At 46.5% G+C, this 15,871-nt stretch overlaps 1 protein-coding gene across 2 annotated transcripts in view; it reads right to left on the bottom strand.

The window, feature by feature from the left end:
- The window catches only part of Zdhhc14 (zinc finger DHHC-type palmitoyltransferase 14), a 250,131-nt gene that overhangs the window by 94,762 nt on the left and 139,498 nt on the right, over positions 1-15,871 (bottom strand). For both annotated transcript variants that reach the window (XM_041680035.1, XM_041680036.1), the window contains exon 2: positions 5,375-5,535. In XM_041680035.1, the coding sequence (XP_041535969.1) occupies positions 5,375-5,535 (161 nt within the window). The remainder of the gene's footprint in view (positions 1-5,374; positions 5,536-15,871) is intronic.

The raw sequence follows: 15,871 nt of genomic DNA, 5'->3' as shown, positions 1-15,871 counted from the left end.
TGTTTTGCAGCCTAAGTTATTGGGAACATTTTTATGAAGAAGGAACTTTGTGGCATATTTAAGAGCCTCTAAGCAGGCTCTGAAGCCCGAGCAATTCTCCTGAACACCCACGCCTCTGCAGAAACCTGGGGGTGGGGTGAGGCTCTTTAAATCCTTGGCAAACAACAATGGCAATGGGTTTTTGATCCTACTGCACGCACTGGCTTTGGGGGAGCCTAGGCAGTTTGGATGCTCACCTTACTAGACCTGGATGGAGATGGGTGGTCCTTGGACTTCCCACAGTGCTGGGAACCCTGATTGCTCTTTGGGCTGACTTGATGGGGGAGGGGGAGGGAAATGGGAGGCAGTGACGGGGAGGAGGCAGAAATCTTTAATAACTAAATAAAAAAATAAATCCTTGGCAAACCCTCAATATTCATGTGGCTGTTAGCAGGCTTTTCTATGCACAGACTATAAACAGGTAATTAGAATTAATAACCTTAATAATAAAAAAGTTTTTAAACCTAAATTTTCATTTTCTTTCTCCAGTCAGCACAAAATAAATTTTAAGATTTCATCTATTTACCCGGGAGATCTTGTCTTTTCCACCTTCCTATGTAGATCCACGTCAGTCTCTCTTAGGGTTCCCTTTGTTGTCTAGGTTCTCTGGGATTGTGGCCTAAAGGCTGGTACTTCTTTGCTTTATTTCTAAAAGCCAATTATGAGTGAGTACACATTATATTTGTCTTTCTGGGTCTGGGTTACATCACTCAATATGTGTTTTTCTAGATCCATCCATTTGCCTGCAGATTTCAAGATGTCAGATTTTTTTTTTTTTCGAGACAGGGTTTCTCTGTAGCTTTTTTGGTTCCTGTCCTGGAACTAGCTCTTGTAGACCAGGCTGGCCTCGAACTCACAGAGATCCTCCTGCCTCTGCCTCCCGAGTGCTGGGATTAAAGGTGTGCACCACCACCGCCCGGAAATGTCACATTTTTTTAAATTGGGAGCGTGGGGGGTCATGGGAGAGGGTAGAAGGGTAGAGGGGAGGAAGGGAGGGGAGTGGAGAAAAATATATAGCTTAAATCTTAAAATAGAGAAGTATAGAAGCCTCTACAGAGGTGTTCTCACCTGCCCTTCCCCCTCAAGCGTCTGCTTTGGTCTCTTCTCCATCTGATCCACTCATACGACCTTCCTTCTCTACTCCAAGTTTTCCAAAAATAAAACAGATTTTGTCAAAACATAATCTCAGTTTTTCAAAACTAAGAGTATACGGGAGTCCCGAGGAAGAATCAGAGCCATGAGGAAGAAAACCGTAGGCCTGGACTCCCCTCAAGCTTGGGTACAGCGCCCAGCTCTGCCTTTCACCCTTCATACTTTGGATTGCCTTTGACGAGAACCCTTGTCTGCAGCAGGTAAAGAAACAACTGGGTGGGAAAAGAGGAGAACTTAAAAAAAAAAAAAACAACCAAAAAACAAGTAAATAAAACATCATTTACTGAGCGCCAGGGTCTTGGAGAATATCTCACAAGATATACATCACTGCCCCTACTGTGTGGACAAAACCTGGAGGGACAAGCTGAGAAAGGTATGTCCTTGTGAAGTCTGAAGTCATGCAGCTAGGGAAGGGGTGATCCAGAGGCTAACCCACTCCCAGGGGTTTCTTCTACCCCCTTTATAGTCTCTTCTCATTCCCTTACTTCCTCCCCTCAGACAGACAATCGCGTTTCTTGAACTCTAATTCACAGACTCACTAGGTGGCCCAGTAATTGTTAGGGAATCCGCTGCACTGTGCAGCCATCACCTTTATCTCGGCCACCTTAATTTCGTCACCTCAGCCCTCCACCTCATGTCAGGTATAATTAACTTGCAATCTTACCCGTGTCCCACGATTTCACTGCTCTGCTTTCTGTGGCTACAGATTTGTCTCAATTTAGCCCTTAGGAGATATTCCGAGTACCACAATATGCAGTCCTGCGCATCTGGCTTCTTTCCCTTAGCCTCGGGCCCTTGGTTCATCCATGTAACATACGTAACATGTGGCTTTTTAAAAGTGGTAGTGGGATTCTGTGGGGAGGATATGCAACATGACAGCCATCAAATCACCTGTGGGTTCTGCTCAGGTTTTGGTCATCGGATACAGCAAGGCTTTATGAGGAAGTGGATTAGTTTTCTTGGCTGTATACTTAGGAGTGGAATTGCTGGGCCATGTGGTAACTGTGTTCAGCTTTTTCAAGAATTCTAAGGCATTATTTTTCAAACCGACATCCCATTTCACAGTGCCACCAGCAGCGAGTGAGCATTTTAGTTTTCCACATCCTTGCTAAGGTTTTTCATGACTGGTCTTTTTCTCAGAGTCACCCTGGGGGTGGGGGTTGTGGGCCCTCCATCATCATCATGGTTTCGATTCATGTCCCTCTAATGACAGAAGGTGATGAGCCTTTTTTTCATGGACAACCCAGCTCTTCATAGAGCATCTTTGGAAATCGGTCTACTACTGATTTTAACGATTCCGCTTGGTCTGTCTGTCTCTCTCATCAGCAAAGGAAAAGATGGGCCGATTTTGTTGATCCTTCAAAGAACTGAACTAACTTCTAGCTTCATTGATTTTCCCCCCTTTTCTATATCCTTGGTTTCCTCTCTAAACTTTATAAATTCCCCTGTCTCTGCTTGCTTTGAGTTTTGTTTGCTCTGCCGTTATAGGTTCTTAAGATAAAAACTTGGCTATTGCTATGTTTGGTGCTCCACTTGGAATCGAGGTCATGACTCCGAGGGAAATGGTCGTGCTCCTGGTTCACCAGGTCCTGGTAGGATTTCTTCACTTTTACCTTTGGCGTGGGGCCTGGAGACAGAAGCACGTGATAAGAATGCCACAGATGCTCGACCTTTATCCAACATTCCCTAGACTTTCGGGAATAGCAGTTCCCAACCTAATGACCATTTCTGATAGCGTTGTTCAGCTTTCTTTTCTTTTCTTTTTCTTTCTTTCTTTCTTTTTTTTTTTTTTTTTATTTTTCGAGACAGGGTTTCTCCTTAGCTTTTTTTGGTTCCTGTCCTGGAACTAGCTCTTGTAGACCAGGCTGGCCTCGAACCCACAGAGATCCGCCTCCCTCTGCCTCCCGAGTGCTGGGATTAAAGGTGTGCGCCACCACCGCCCGGCCGTTGTTCAGCTTTCTAATTGGTTTTCTTCCCTCCGCAGGAAATCAAGTCTTGTTTGTGCTCATCCATTTCTCATTCTACCCCTCATGACCTTTGGGGTCATAGGGCACAACACAATTCATTTCAAAAGATACTTAAGCCTCGACACACCGAGCTTCTGGGAATCTGCATTTATAGCAGAGGAAGCCGATAGCGCCCCCGATGCACCCCAAATGTGCTAGACAGGCAGGACACCTAGCCCTCCCACCAGTGCTCAGGCAGAGGCTCCTGCAGTGGCCCAGAGGGTCACAGAACACATCGTGTCATCTTCTGCGGGTCTGCATGAGGCAGAAGGCTTTCCAAATACATGCTGGTTGAGGCCCAGACTACAAACCCAGTCTTCTGAAGAGAGCCGGCCCTAGCTTCTCCTCTCCTTAGGGATACAAGGCAGGGAAGGGACAAGGGCAGGGACTCAGAGACTGGGCTCCAGCGCTGTGCTTCCTCTTATTGGAGCCTCTCTTTGGGGGGGGACTCTCCTCGTTTGTAACAGAGAACACGAATAGCTTTATCTTCAGAGTTACTCAGATGTGAGAAAAGTTCCATGATAGCCACTGCCATGTTAAACATGACCGAAGTGCTAGGACATGGACGGCTTTCAGTGTCGCAAGACACAGTGGCTTGAGAAGGGTTGCTCTTCCCCTGCCACTTCCTTCTCTTGTCTCCTCAGCCCCAGAAAGCAGGCTGCTGCAGAACAGCAGGTGGCACCATGGTCTCCCAGCACCCTTCTGCGTAGCAGGGATGGAGGAAGGGGCAGAGGCTGAGACAGGGACAGAGCTCTGCTTTGTCCTTGGTAAATGTAAGAGCATCTCTAGCCCTGGCCACAGCTGTAGCTGCCTGTGCCATAGCAAAAGGGCATCTCCATAGCTAGAGCAGAGGCTGCGAAGGGAGCCCGGGAAGAGATCCCTGCTGGACAGCTTTACCAGGCCTCTTCTGCACGCTCACTTTGAGTCATCACGGGCTGACTGTGATCCTATCAGACTCACCAGTGGGTCACAGCAAAGCTACACGAGACACACTCACGGTTGAGAGCATTTGCGTGTCAAGAAAAGGGTCACATTTTAAAGTGTGTTGCCATAGACATTGGGATCTGTTTTAAATTTCCAAAGTAGATGGCTGCAAACTCTAGCTTCAGGCTTTAATATTTAAGGAAAATCAAGCTACTCATTTCAGTACACACCCCTGGGATATATTGCAGAAGTGTGCAAGCGAAAGAAACCCTGGATCCTAGGCTGAATAAATAAGACAGTCTAAGCTGTTCTTTGCCTTGTATGGTGCTTTAATACTGATCATCAACTTGACAGGATCTAGAACCAGCTAGGAGACAAGCCTTTGGGACTGTCTCTGAAGGTGGTTCTCAACCTTCCTAAACCTGTGACCCTTTAATACAGTTCCTCACATTGTGGTGGCCCCCCCAAACATAAAATAATTTTCATTGCTACTTCACAACTGTAATTTCCTACTGTTATGAACTATAATCTAAATATCTGTGTTTCCCAATGGTCTAAGGCAACCCCTGTGAAAGGGCTGATTGACTCCAAATGGGTCACGACCGTCAGGCTGAAAACCACTGGTCTATAAAGAAGCTTCTAGGGTAGATTAATTTAACTCTGTACGGTGCTTTTCTGTGGGCTGGGGATCAGAGCCGAATGAACAGGGGAAAGTAAGTCGGGACACCAGTCTGCATCTCTCTGTTTCCCCGAGAGCAGATACAATATGACCAGCTGATTCGCATGCCTTCCCTACCATGAGGGATGTAGTACCATCAATCAGTGAGACAATACAAACCACTCTTACTTAAATCCCTTTGCCAGATACTGTGTTGCAACAATGAGGAAAGAAATAATACCCTTGTTAGCTTTTATTATGGAAATTAAGGAAGCTGCCATGTCCAGCAGGGAGCACAGGAGAGAAACTGCCTCAACTAAAGAGGTTTTAGACCAGAGCAGAACTGGACGCTTGAGTTTCAGAGAAACTTCTGTAAGCCAGCCACACCTTGCTCACTGGGGGCTTCTCGCATGCTACCATGGCCCCTGCCTCAGCTCTGCAGCGCCCCCCGTCTTACCTCGACCACTTCATTCCCGGTCACTCTTCATGCCAGCCAGCGCCCTGCCCTCTGCACGAGCACCCCCGCCTGTCCCCCACTTTGGAGCCACCACTGGAGGGGTGTACCCACAGGCTAAACACAGAGCTTCAGCGTTACCTATTTGCCTTTCTAGATCAGCGGCTTCATCAGGAGTGGCTCGAGGGAGGACTCCCGGATCGCTGAAGCTGGTCCGAAGCAGAGTCCCCATCACGAAGAAGAACAGGATACCGCCGACCACGGGGATAGCGGGGGTGATGTTCACCGCGAGGTATGGACAGCTGCCAGCAGGTTTCAGAGAGAGAGAAGAGAGAGGATTATAGTGTTAGGATCCACAGCCACAGTTCGGATCTTCCAAGAAGCAAAATCATCACTTAGCTGAGTGAGACTGATTTCTGTTAAAACCCATCTGGGTTGGGGAATGTGGCTCAGTGTAAAGCACTTGTCTAGCGATTGTGAGAGCCTGAGCCTGGATCCCCAGAGTCCATGAAATAGCATATGTCTGTAATCCCAGAAACCCTATGGAGAGAAGGAAGACTGAGGCAGGCAGGAGTCTTCCCAGAAGCTCCGAGGCCAGCTACCCTGGTATATCCCATCCTGAAGTAATAAAGAGGCTCTCGTCTCAAGAACAGTGGACAGCGAGGAACAAAGCCCCAGGATGTGCTCTAACCCCCACTTGTGAGATTGTGGCATGTGCACACCCACGTACACCCACACAAGAGATGAATTTAAATTTTAAATTTTAAAAATGAAAATTTAGACTGGGCAGTACTGATGCGCGCCTTTAATCCCAGCACTTGGGAGGCAGAAGCAGGTGGATCTCTGTGGGTTCAAGGCCAGCCTAGTCTACAGAGTGAGTTCCAGGACATCTAGGGCTACAAAGAAAAACCCGTCTCAAAAAATAAAACAAAACAATTAGATTTGGGGTGGTTGCAGTGTGCTCGGTGACAACCCCACCCCCTCCACTGATCAGGGCAGGCCAAGCTCCACAAGAGAGACACTGGTAGAAGAGAAAACAATCCTGCTTGTACAATCGATCTAGAACGCCTGTAGCTTGAATAAATACACACGAGCCCTTTGCATTGTAAACACTTATCAGCCCAAAGTCCCCACCCATCTCTGGAAACACAGATGATAATGTCAACGTAGACACCTCAGTCTGACCCACCTGGGCCAAACCACTCGGGAACTTTCCGCCAGCTTAACACTGCTTGCAAACACCAAGGAATCATTTGTCAAGACTGTGGGGGCCAGTTTGTCCAGAGGAGGGTGATACGCCATAGACATGGACCTACAGCTGAGTTTCTGAAAAGCCAGGGAGAAGACTCACTGGCTGAGCCACACTAACCCCATGCTTTCCCAGGAAGCACCTGGAGCCATCAATTCACGAGTGTGGTCCAGTTCTTGTTATTTTTGTTCTGTTTATTTTTAAGAGATGGGTCTTCCCTGGCTCCCCAACCTGGACTTTGTACCCTGGACTAAAGATATCCTCCCGTTTTAGCAATTCCAAGTAGTTGGAGCAATATCAGATGCTTTTCACTACCCGCCCTTAATGCGACAGAATCCTGTTCACTGTTGGTGGACAGAGGAATTATGCCACAGAGACTGTGGGGGTAGAAGAAAAGGGACTTTGGCAGACTAAAGTTTGTGCTGGGACCTGGCACCTCACCCTTGATCTTATACTGTGGTGTGGTGGGGTTGGGCAGGTTCAAGCACTGGGCCCTTGGCCTGTTGTCATGGTGTCTTGATACCGCAGGGTGATGAGACATAGAGCAAAGAGCTGCCTGGAACTTAGTGAAGGATGAGGTCTGCCATGGCTATCAGTAGTCTCTTGTGGCCACATTAAGTGTTGTCGTGGGTGTGGGAGAACACACATGGCACCGTGGGATCACAGTGTCTCTGTAGCGCTGCGGGGAGGCACTCCCAGCTTGTCCTCAGAAGCAGAAGTCCTGGCTGTTCAAGTAAAGAACAGACAAGAAGGAGGTGAACTCTGCTCAGATGTGGGAGGTGGGTAGGGGTGTGGCTCCCATCATTTGGGTACCAGAACCCTACTGTGTACAGGCTTCTGGTGGGATGCCCAGCAGGGATACTGCTAAGATTGGCTCTCAAGGACCACATGACAGGAACCCCTTTGCTGAAGGAGCGAAGGCCTTTCAGAATCTTCTGCCATGAAGAAGCCCGGAGACTCCCCGTGCCTTCCAGAAGGCGGTGGGATGGTCCCAGATGTCAGTAGCGGGGACAGATTCCCTGCTGGCCCTGTGGACTGTCTCTAGGGAAGTCACCTGACTAGACACAACACCAGAGCATTTCCAGGGCCTCCATGACCACGCCCACCAACTCTGCTACAGGGCCAGAGCAAAGAAAAACCCACACCACAAAACAGTGCTTCATCACACTCCCGCTGGGTTGTTGGTTGCTGTGTCTTCACAGGAATAGAAAAAAAAAAAAAAAGAAACAAAACCCAACCAGGTCATTGCTAATCTGGTACGAGCTCCAGGACGTCTGAACAGCTATGAACATCCCCAGAGAGACTCGTAGAAAGTGAGGTGACTTGGAGAGTGGGAAGAGACAGAGGACCTTGCTCAGGGGAAAAAAAAAAACCTAAGAAACATTAACCTCAGAACCCCCTGTATGGGTTCTATCCCAAGACTTGAGGGTTTTAAGAAACAAGCCCCAAGTACGCTGCTCCTACCAACTGTGACATTGCCAGCAGAGGCTCAGCACTTCAAGAGTGTGTTTTTTGTAAAACTGAGCAAAGCCCTTGTGGCAGTTTGAAAGAAAATGGCTAAAAAAAAAATCAAAAAAAAAAAAAAAGAAAGAAAGAAAGAAAGAAAGAAAATGGCTCCCAAACCAGGAGTGGGGGGCGGGAGGCAGGGGCAATTAGGAGGTGTGGCCTTGTTGGAGGAAGTGTGTCACTGTGGGGGTGGGCTTTAAGATCTCATATATGCTCAAGCCACGCCCAGTGAGCAGACCACTCCCTGTTGCCAGTAATGGGATGTAGAACTCTCAGCTCCCTTCCTAGCACAGTGTCTGCCTGCCTGCTACCTGGCTTCCCACCATGATGATAATGGACTGAACCTCTGAACCGTAAGCAAGTCACCCCAATTAAGTGTTTTCCTTTATAAGAGTCGCCATGGTCACAGTGTCTCTTCACAGCAAGAGAAACCCTAACTAAGACAGCCGTCTTTTGATGCCCCCCCCCTTTTTTTTTATCTCACCTCTCATCTTCTGCCAAGGGGAGATGCAGGCTTACTAGAAGGAGGTCCCTTGATCTTGGGTTTCCCAGCCTCCAAAACTGTCAGAGATGAATCTGTGCTCTTTGGAAATCATTCCGTCTGGGGCATTCTGTAATAACTTCATGAACTTGACTAACAGACCTCTTTGGAAAAGTAGTCACACATCACAGAAATGCCCCTTCAATTCTGTGGGTCTTGCTGTGTGGGAAGGGAGTCTGTGCTTCTCTCCAGAGGCTTTAGGCAAAAACTGACACAATTAACCTCTTTAGTGGACTTTCACCTTTTCCACAACATTTGATTTTGTAATAGTAAGCACTGAAAAGCTTCAGGTTAAATGCTTAAGAAACTAGGGACTCCATAACCAAGCCATTAGCTGTTCTCTTACACTCTGAGCCTGCAGAAAGGGTTTTTCCCCTTGTACCTCAGTCATGTAGATCTACTGAAATGGCCTTCCACTGTGTGGGCCTGGGTTCTGGGTTCTAACATAGATTTTCTATTTCAACTTGAGACATGAAGAGAATTGAGAAGTCTTTTCAGAAATGACTGTTTCCCCCATTAGAGACTTAATATAAAACAATCATCAAAATCTCAGTGCTATATCAGACTCAGAACCCAAAACATCTGTCAAGGCCCCATATGTGTGAGAGGGTGTGGCAGATAATACTTTTTGGGGGTGTCTCCACTTTGTTTCCTGTTGCCGTGATAAAACACCCTGACCAAAGCAGCCTAAAGGAGAAAGGGTTTATGTGGCTCATAATTACAAGTTGCAGTCAATCCTGATGGGGACATGTAGGTGGCAGGAACTTGAAACAATTAGTCTTGCTACATTCATAGTTAAGAGCAGACAGCAGAAAATTAATGTAAGATGCTTATAGGAAAGATGCCCACATTTAGAGTGAGCTTTCCCACTTTAATTAATCCAATTAATAAATTCCTCATAGGCAACAGGCATGCTCACAGTCAACTTAATCTAGACAATGTCTCTCTTCCAACCGAGAGTCTCTTCCCAATCTACTGTGTCAAGTCAGCCACCACAATGGGCATGTTTAGCGTTTCCATGGGGCACCTAAATTCAATCACTTCAAGTCCAGACCTTGAACTGTGACATCAGCTTGGGAGTAATCAGACAGGGACTCTGATTTTGGAGCTCATTAAAAGCATGTGTCATATCAAGCAGATGTTAGCTTTGTCTCTCTTATTGCCATTTAAAAAGCAACCTCTGTCATGTTACACCTTGAAAATGTGCCAGTATGTGGCCACCAGAAATAAGCCACCCATGTTAAACTCAACCAAAGACTACCAGCGATAAACTCACTGATGTTGTTGGCATGTGTCTGTGATGTGAGAGGGCCCTATTCTTAGGAAATGCATAATCCAGAATTTAGGGACAAAGTACCATGAGGTATGCAGTCTTCCTTCTTTCTTTCTTTCTTTTTTTTTTTTTGGTTTTTCGAGACAAGGTTTCTCTATAGCTTTGGTGCCTGTCCCGGAACTAGCTCTTGTAGATCAGGCTGGCCTCAAACTCCCAGAGATCCGCCTGCCTCTGCCTCCCGAGTGCTGGGATTAAAGGCGTGCGCCACCACCGCCCGGCTGCAGTCTTCTTTCAAATAGTTTAGAAAAAGTATGGCAGAGGGAGATAAAATGGTATGAATATTTATAGGTGAATTTAGGTAAAAAAAATGGATATGTGTTATTATTTTTATTGCAACTATTCTTGCCCTCCAGTTTGTTGAGGTCTGTAAGTCCTTTCACGTGGAAGCTGAGGAGCTGCCCTTCTGTTGGGCTTCCTTGGAGATAAGGAGAAACTATCCCATAGCTCACTGAACTACTATGTGTCACATTCTGCACAAATTTGCCAGGCTCTTTGGGATCCTCTGTGCTCTGATAGTAGGAGATGCGCTCTTTATGTCAATAAAGTGTTATGAAATAGTGGGTGCTTGGTGACAGCTGTCCTCTTCCACCAGCCTCTATGTGACCAAGGACAGTGCTGAATCCTCCTTTATCAATGCTGCAGGATTCACACCTCTAGACAATGGCATCTGTGCTAGAGAGACAACTTCAAACTGAAGTTCAGAAGAAGCCGAGAGCATCAATAGTCCTGGTGATGACAAGCAGTAGCATACTCTGCCTTTGACTGCGACTGTGAGTATAGATTGCCAGGAGGAAGGAGACTGGGTGGGCAGCTTGCCAACTCACAGCCACTGGCAGCACTGATTCAGCAACTAAAGAACTATGAGCATCATAGAGATTCTCCGTCCAAGCTCGGACCACTTGGAAACAAACAGGCTCCTTCACATTCTGAGCAACAGTGCCCTGAGCTCCAGCACTGAGCACCATCTGTGATGCGAAGACTCCGCCCCCGAGGGCCTGGATTTGATACAAGATGATGATACAGCTGCCAGAGACACAAACACCAAACGGAGTCCTATTTCTGTCTCCGGAATTGTGACCTACATACAGCCTAGGGCAGCACAGAGAACAGGAGACAGACATCTTCGTCTTCATAAGGCTCAATTGGAAAGTGACAGGAGGGAGGGAATAAGACTCGGAAAGTGTGCATTTTTTTGGAGCATAAAAGAAATTAGCTAATTTGGCACCAGACAAAACAAATGCTACAGATGCTGAGAAGCCGCTACAGTACAGCATACCCCTCCTGTCATGTACAGCAGCATGCGCTGTCTGACTCTGGACAGGAAGATTACATACCTGTGCACAAAGTGTCACTGTGCACACTGCGGGGGAAGAAAGGACACCGGAACAGGTGGGAGAGGGTAGTATTGCGAAAGTATCTTAAGGTCCCTTTTAGTTCTAATAGCAAAATATTAATACCAGTCAGGGAAAATATTGGTGTGTGTTTTGATAAGTATACATGAAAATTGGAATCATCTCTTGGGTGTCATATGATCGGAGACCATGAAATCAGAGGACTTTTGTGATTTAAAGTACATAGCCAAGGGCTGGGGAGACAGCTCCTGTATGTGAGGACCAGAGAGGTTGGATCTCCCCAAATTAAATAGAGCGGCAGCACATAGCTATAATCCCAGCGATCCTAAGGTACTAGAGATAGAAGGAACCCCATCCCTGAAGTTCACAGGCCAGCACTGCTAACATATGCTAAGGACCCTATTCCCAACAAAGTAGAAGATGAGGAACAACATTTGAGATTGTCCTTTGACCTCCACATGCACACCAAGGATGGCAGGCACATGCTGGCATTCAGATACACATCATATATACACACACACAGATGAAATGATTCTATGTAGAGTACCTGTCCTCATATACATACACATATCCATCATACCCACAGAGATAAAAAGATTCTCTTTATAGCCAGGTGTAAAATTATTTTTGTCACTGGCTACTAACATGCTAGAATTATTGATCTTACATTTTTGTTTATAGGTTGACTCAATTGGGATTGAATTTGACATAAAGACAATTCCTTGGACAAAAGCCTTGAGACTAGTTTCTTCAATATTTCAAGCACAAAATCTGGATTTCAGTATTGAGCAGTGAGGTTCCTTTTTTCCCACCACAAGTCTTTAAAGGACTGACTTTGCTTAAGAGAGACAAAACAAAGCATGACAACATTAAAAAGACAGAGCATAAATATTACAACCATGTGACAAAGAATATTTTCCATATCAAAACAATTCACCTCTTAATATTTTGTCTGCAGATACACATACAAAACATTCCTTTAATAAGAGTTTATGACTCCTAACTAACAAGAAATGGCCTTCACATGATAGTTCTGCTTTAGTTCTGTGTAGAAAAAACACTGGCATAAGAACAACTGCCATTTGGGCATAGAAAAGCGGGTGTGTGTTTATTATTATGCAGGAAGAGAAAGTGGCCTTGCTTCACTGCTTCTAGACTCAAGTGGGCTTCCATGTTTTAAAAACCAGAGTAACTTATTGTTTCAAATCTCAGCTCTTCGATCGTGATGCATTTCAATAATAAGTGGTTATAGAATAAGGCAAACGACCATGAAATGCAATAATATGAGCCAATGGCTCACACGCCTGTAATAATAGCGGCGCAGCGGCACGGTGGGGAAGCAGGTTGCAAGGGATGTAATAAAAATGATCTTTTCTCCTTTTCATATGAGTCACTGTGAAACAAATGTACGCATTTCCACCTCACAGGCAGGGATATGAGCGCTGCTAGCTTTGTGGTTTAATCACAGTTCTTAGAGATGCATCCACCACCATCGAGCAAAGATAGACACATTACTGCGAGACAAATAGAGAAAAGTAGATTCAGAACTAACATCCAATCTGTTTTAGAATCTGTTTTAGAACATGTGTGTATGTGTGTGTGTAGTATAGTGTAGTGTATTTCTCTGTGTATGTAGGTTTGTATGTATATGCATGTTTATGCATGTGTGTATATGTACATGATGTGTACATGCATGTCTGTGCACGTGTGTGTATGTATATGAGGAAACCAGAGGTTGACAGTGTGTCTTCCCCAGTGGCTCACCATCTTCCTTCTTGAGACAGTCTTTCAGTGAATTTGAAGCTCACTGATTGACGAGATTGACTGGCCAGGGAACCTCAGGAACCCTCTTGCCGCTGTTACACCCTAAAGCAGGGTAAGAAACATGCATAGAGTGGCAGGATTTTCTTAGGATACTGGAGATCTGAACTCGGGTCCTCAGGATTGTGAGCAAGCACTTTACCAACCGAGATCTTCCTGAGGCCCCAGTAGAGAGTTTCATGAAGCTCACACATTTCTCTGAGAGGCAGGTTGAGACAGTCTATTCTCATGAGTGGTGATGAACCACGTGCATCTTTGTGTAGGCTACACAGGGACTCGCCAACCTTACCAAAGTGTACCAGTCTTTACCACAGTCTTCACCATCCTCACCACAGTCTTCACCATCCTCACCACAGTCTTCACCATCCTCACACAGTCTTTACCATCCTCACACAGTCTTCACCATCCTCACACAGTCTTCACCATCCTCCCCACAGTCTTCACCATCCTCACCACGGTCTTCATCGTCTTTACCACGGTCTTCACCATCCTCCCCACAGTCTTCATCGTCTTTACCACAGTCTTCACCATCCTCACCACAGTCTTCATCGTCTTTACCACGGTCTTCACCATCCTCCCCACAGTCTTCATCGTCTTTACCACGGTCTTCACCATCCTCCCCACAGTCTTCATCGTCTTTACCACAGTCTTCACCATCCTCACCACAGTCTTCATCGTCTTTACCACAGTCTTCACCATCCTCACCACAGTCTTCACCATCCTCCCCAGAGTCTTCATCGTCTTTACCACGGTCTTCACCATCCTCACCACAGTCTTCATCGTCTTTACCACAGTCTTCACCATCCTCACCACAGTCTTCACCATCTTTACCACAGTCTTCACCATCCTCACCACAGTCTTCACCATCCTCACCACAGTCTTCACCATCCTCACCACAGTCTTCATCGTCTTTACCACAGTCTTCACCATCCTCACCACAGTCTTCACCATCCTCACCACAGTCTTCACCATCCTCACCACAGTCTTCACCATCCTCCCCACAGCCTTCACCATCCTCACCACAGTCTTCACCATCCTCACCACAGTCTTCACCATCCTCACCACAGTCTTCACCATCCTCACCACAGTCTTCATCGTCTTTACCACAGTCTTCACCATCCTCACCACAGTCTTCACCATCCTCACCACAGTCTTCATCGTCTTTACCACAGTCTTCACCATCCTCACCACAGTCTTCACCATCCTCACCACAGTCTTCATCGTCTTTACCACAGTCTTCACCATCCTCACCACAGTCTTCACCATCCTCACCACAGTCTTCACCATCCTCACCACAGTCTTCATCGTCTTTACCACAGTCTTCACCATCCTCACCACAGTCTTCATCGTCTTTACCACAGTCTTCACCATCCTCACCACAGTCTTCACCATCCTCACCACAGTCTTCACCATCCTCACCACAGTCTTCACCATCCTCACCACAGTCTTCATCGTCTTTACCACAGTCTTCACCATCCTCACCACAGTCTTCATCGTCTTTACCACAGTCTTCACCATCCTCACCACAGTCTTCACCATCCTCACCACAGTCTTCATCGTCTTTACCACAGTCTTCACCATCCTCACCACAGTCTTCACCATCCTCACCACAGTCTTCGCCATCTTTACCACAGATTTCACCACTCCTTACCACAGCCTCCTCTGGCATCCTTTCCTGATAACTGTCACTTTCAGGCTAAGGAAAGGGGAAAGGAGGAGGTCCCCTTACCAAGAAGAGGAAATTACCAACCACCAGAGAGATGGAGTTAAAAGGGGACAACTCAAGCACAGCTCACATTGCCTTTCTGTGCAGCTCCTAGAGGGAGGCAGCTCCACCCTGATACTCAGTGTTAGCCAGTGGGAAACAGGGAGGTTCTCTTCCCACCAGGTATCTGCAAATCTTCCCAGTATCCTGGAAAAGGGTCATTATTCCTCACCTGGGGCCTCCCAAACACCCAGAAAGACCTCTTTTAGACAGCAAACCCAGGTCTTCGAAGCATAGGCTCATAGTTTGTGTAACTCGATTTACGCATCAGATATTAAGAATGGCAAGGGCTTGTTAGGGAAAACTGCAGTATGTAAATGTTTTGGTCAATCAATTTTACTTACATTTAAGTAAAAGAACCCAGAAGCTTCTGGGTAGTATGTGAATCACAGGAATGAAACATATTTTTCCTCATCTGTGTGTGGTGTGCATGTAGGTACAGGCATGGTTGTGTGTGTGTATGGTGGGGTGCATGTGTGTGCTCATGCATATGGAGCTCAAGGTTGATTTTTGGGATAATCTTGGTTCACTCTTTTACCTTATTCATTGAGTTGGGGTCTCTCTAACCTAGGGTTTCCTGATGTGGCTGATAAGGCTAAATTTATATGCCTAGTCTCACTAGCCAGCTTGTGAGGGGGGAATTCCTGACCCCTGCCTTCGGAAGTCAGAATTACAGGCAGGCCACTAGGTCCATCCAACATTTATCTAGGTGCTTGGGATCTGAACTCTGAACCTCTCACTTCCATAGTGAGTGCTTTAACCACTGAGCCATCTGCTCAACTCAAAAGCGCATGTGTGTGAGTGTGTGTGTGTGTTCTAAATTGACCCGTTAATGGTATAACAGGGTTGCTTAGGCATGGCATCCACACACCGTAGATCTTCGGAACCAAAGGACTGCATTGTCTTTTCCGATCACAAGGGTGTAAACTAGTTGAGGATACCACCTCTTCTGCTTTACTCTCAGCGTGCCCTGGCAGCACCAGGAATTGGCAGCATGGTAATAGCCCAGTGTTGTGTGCCAGGGAGACCTTCCCATGCAGGGCACTGCATGGCCGAGGTAAACCTTTGGAA

This window comes from Microtus oregoni, unplaced genomic scaffold (assembly GCF_018167655.1).
Source record: "Microtus oregoni isolate MIOR12 unplaced genomic scaffold, Mior012 000033F_ref0000390, whole genome shotgun sequence".
In the NCBI taxonomy this organism is placed as follows: domain Eukaryota; kingdom Metazoa; phylum Chordata; class Mammalia; order Rodentia; family Cricetidae; genus Microtus; species Microtus oregoni.
Note: the sequence above shows the minus strand (reverse complement) of the source record. Positions and strands in the feature narration are given on the sequence as shown.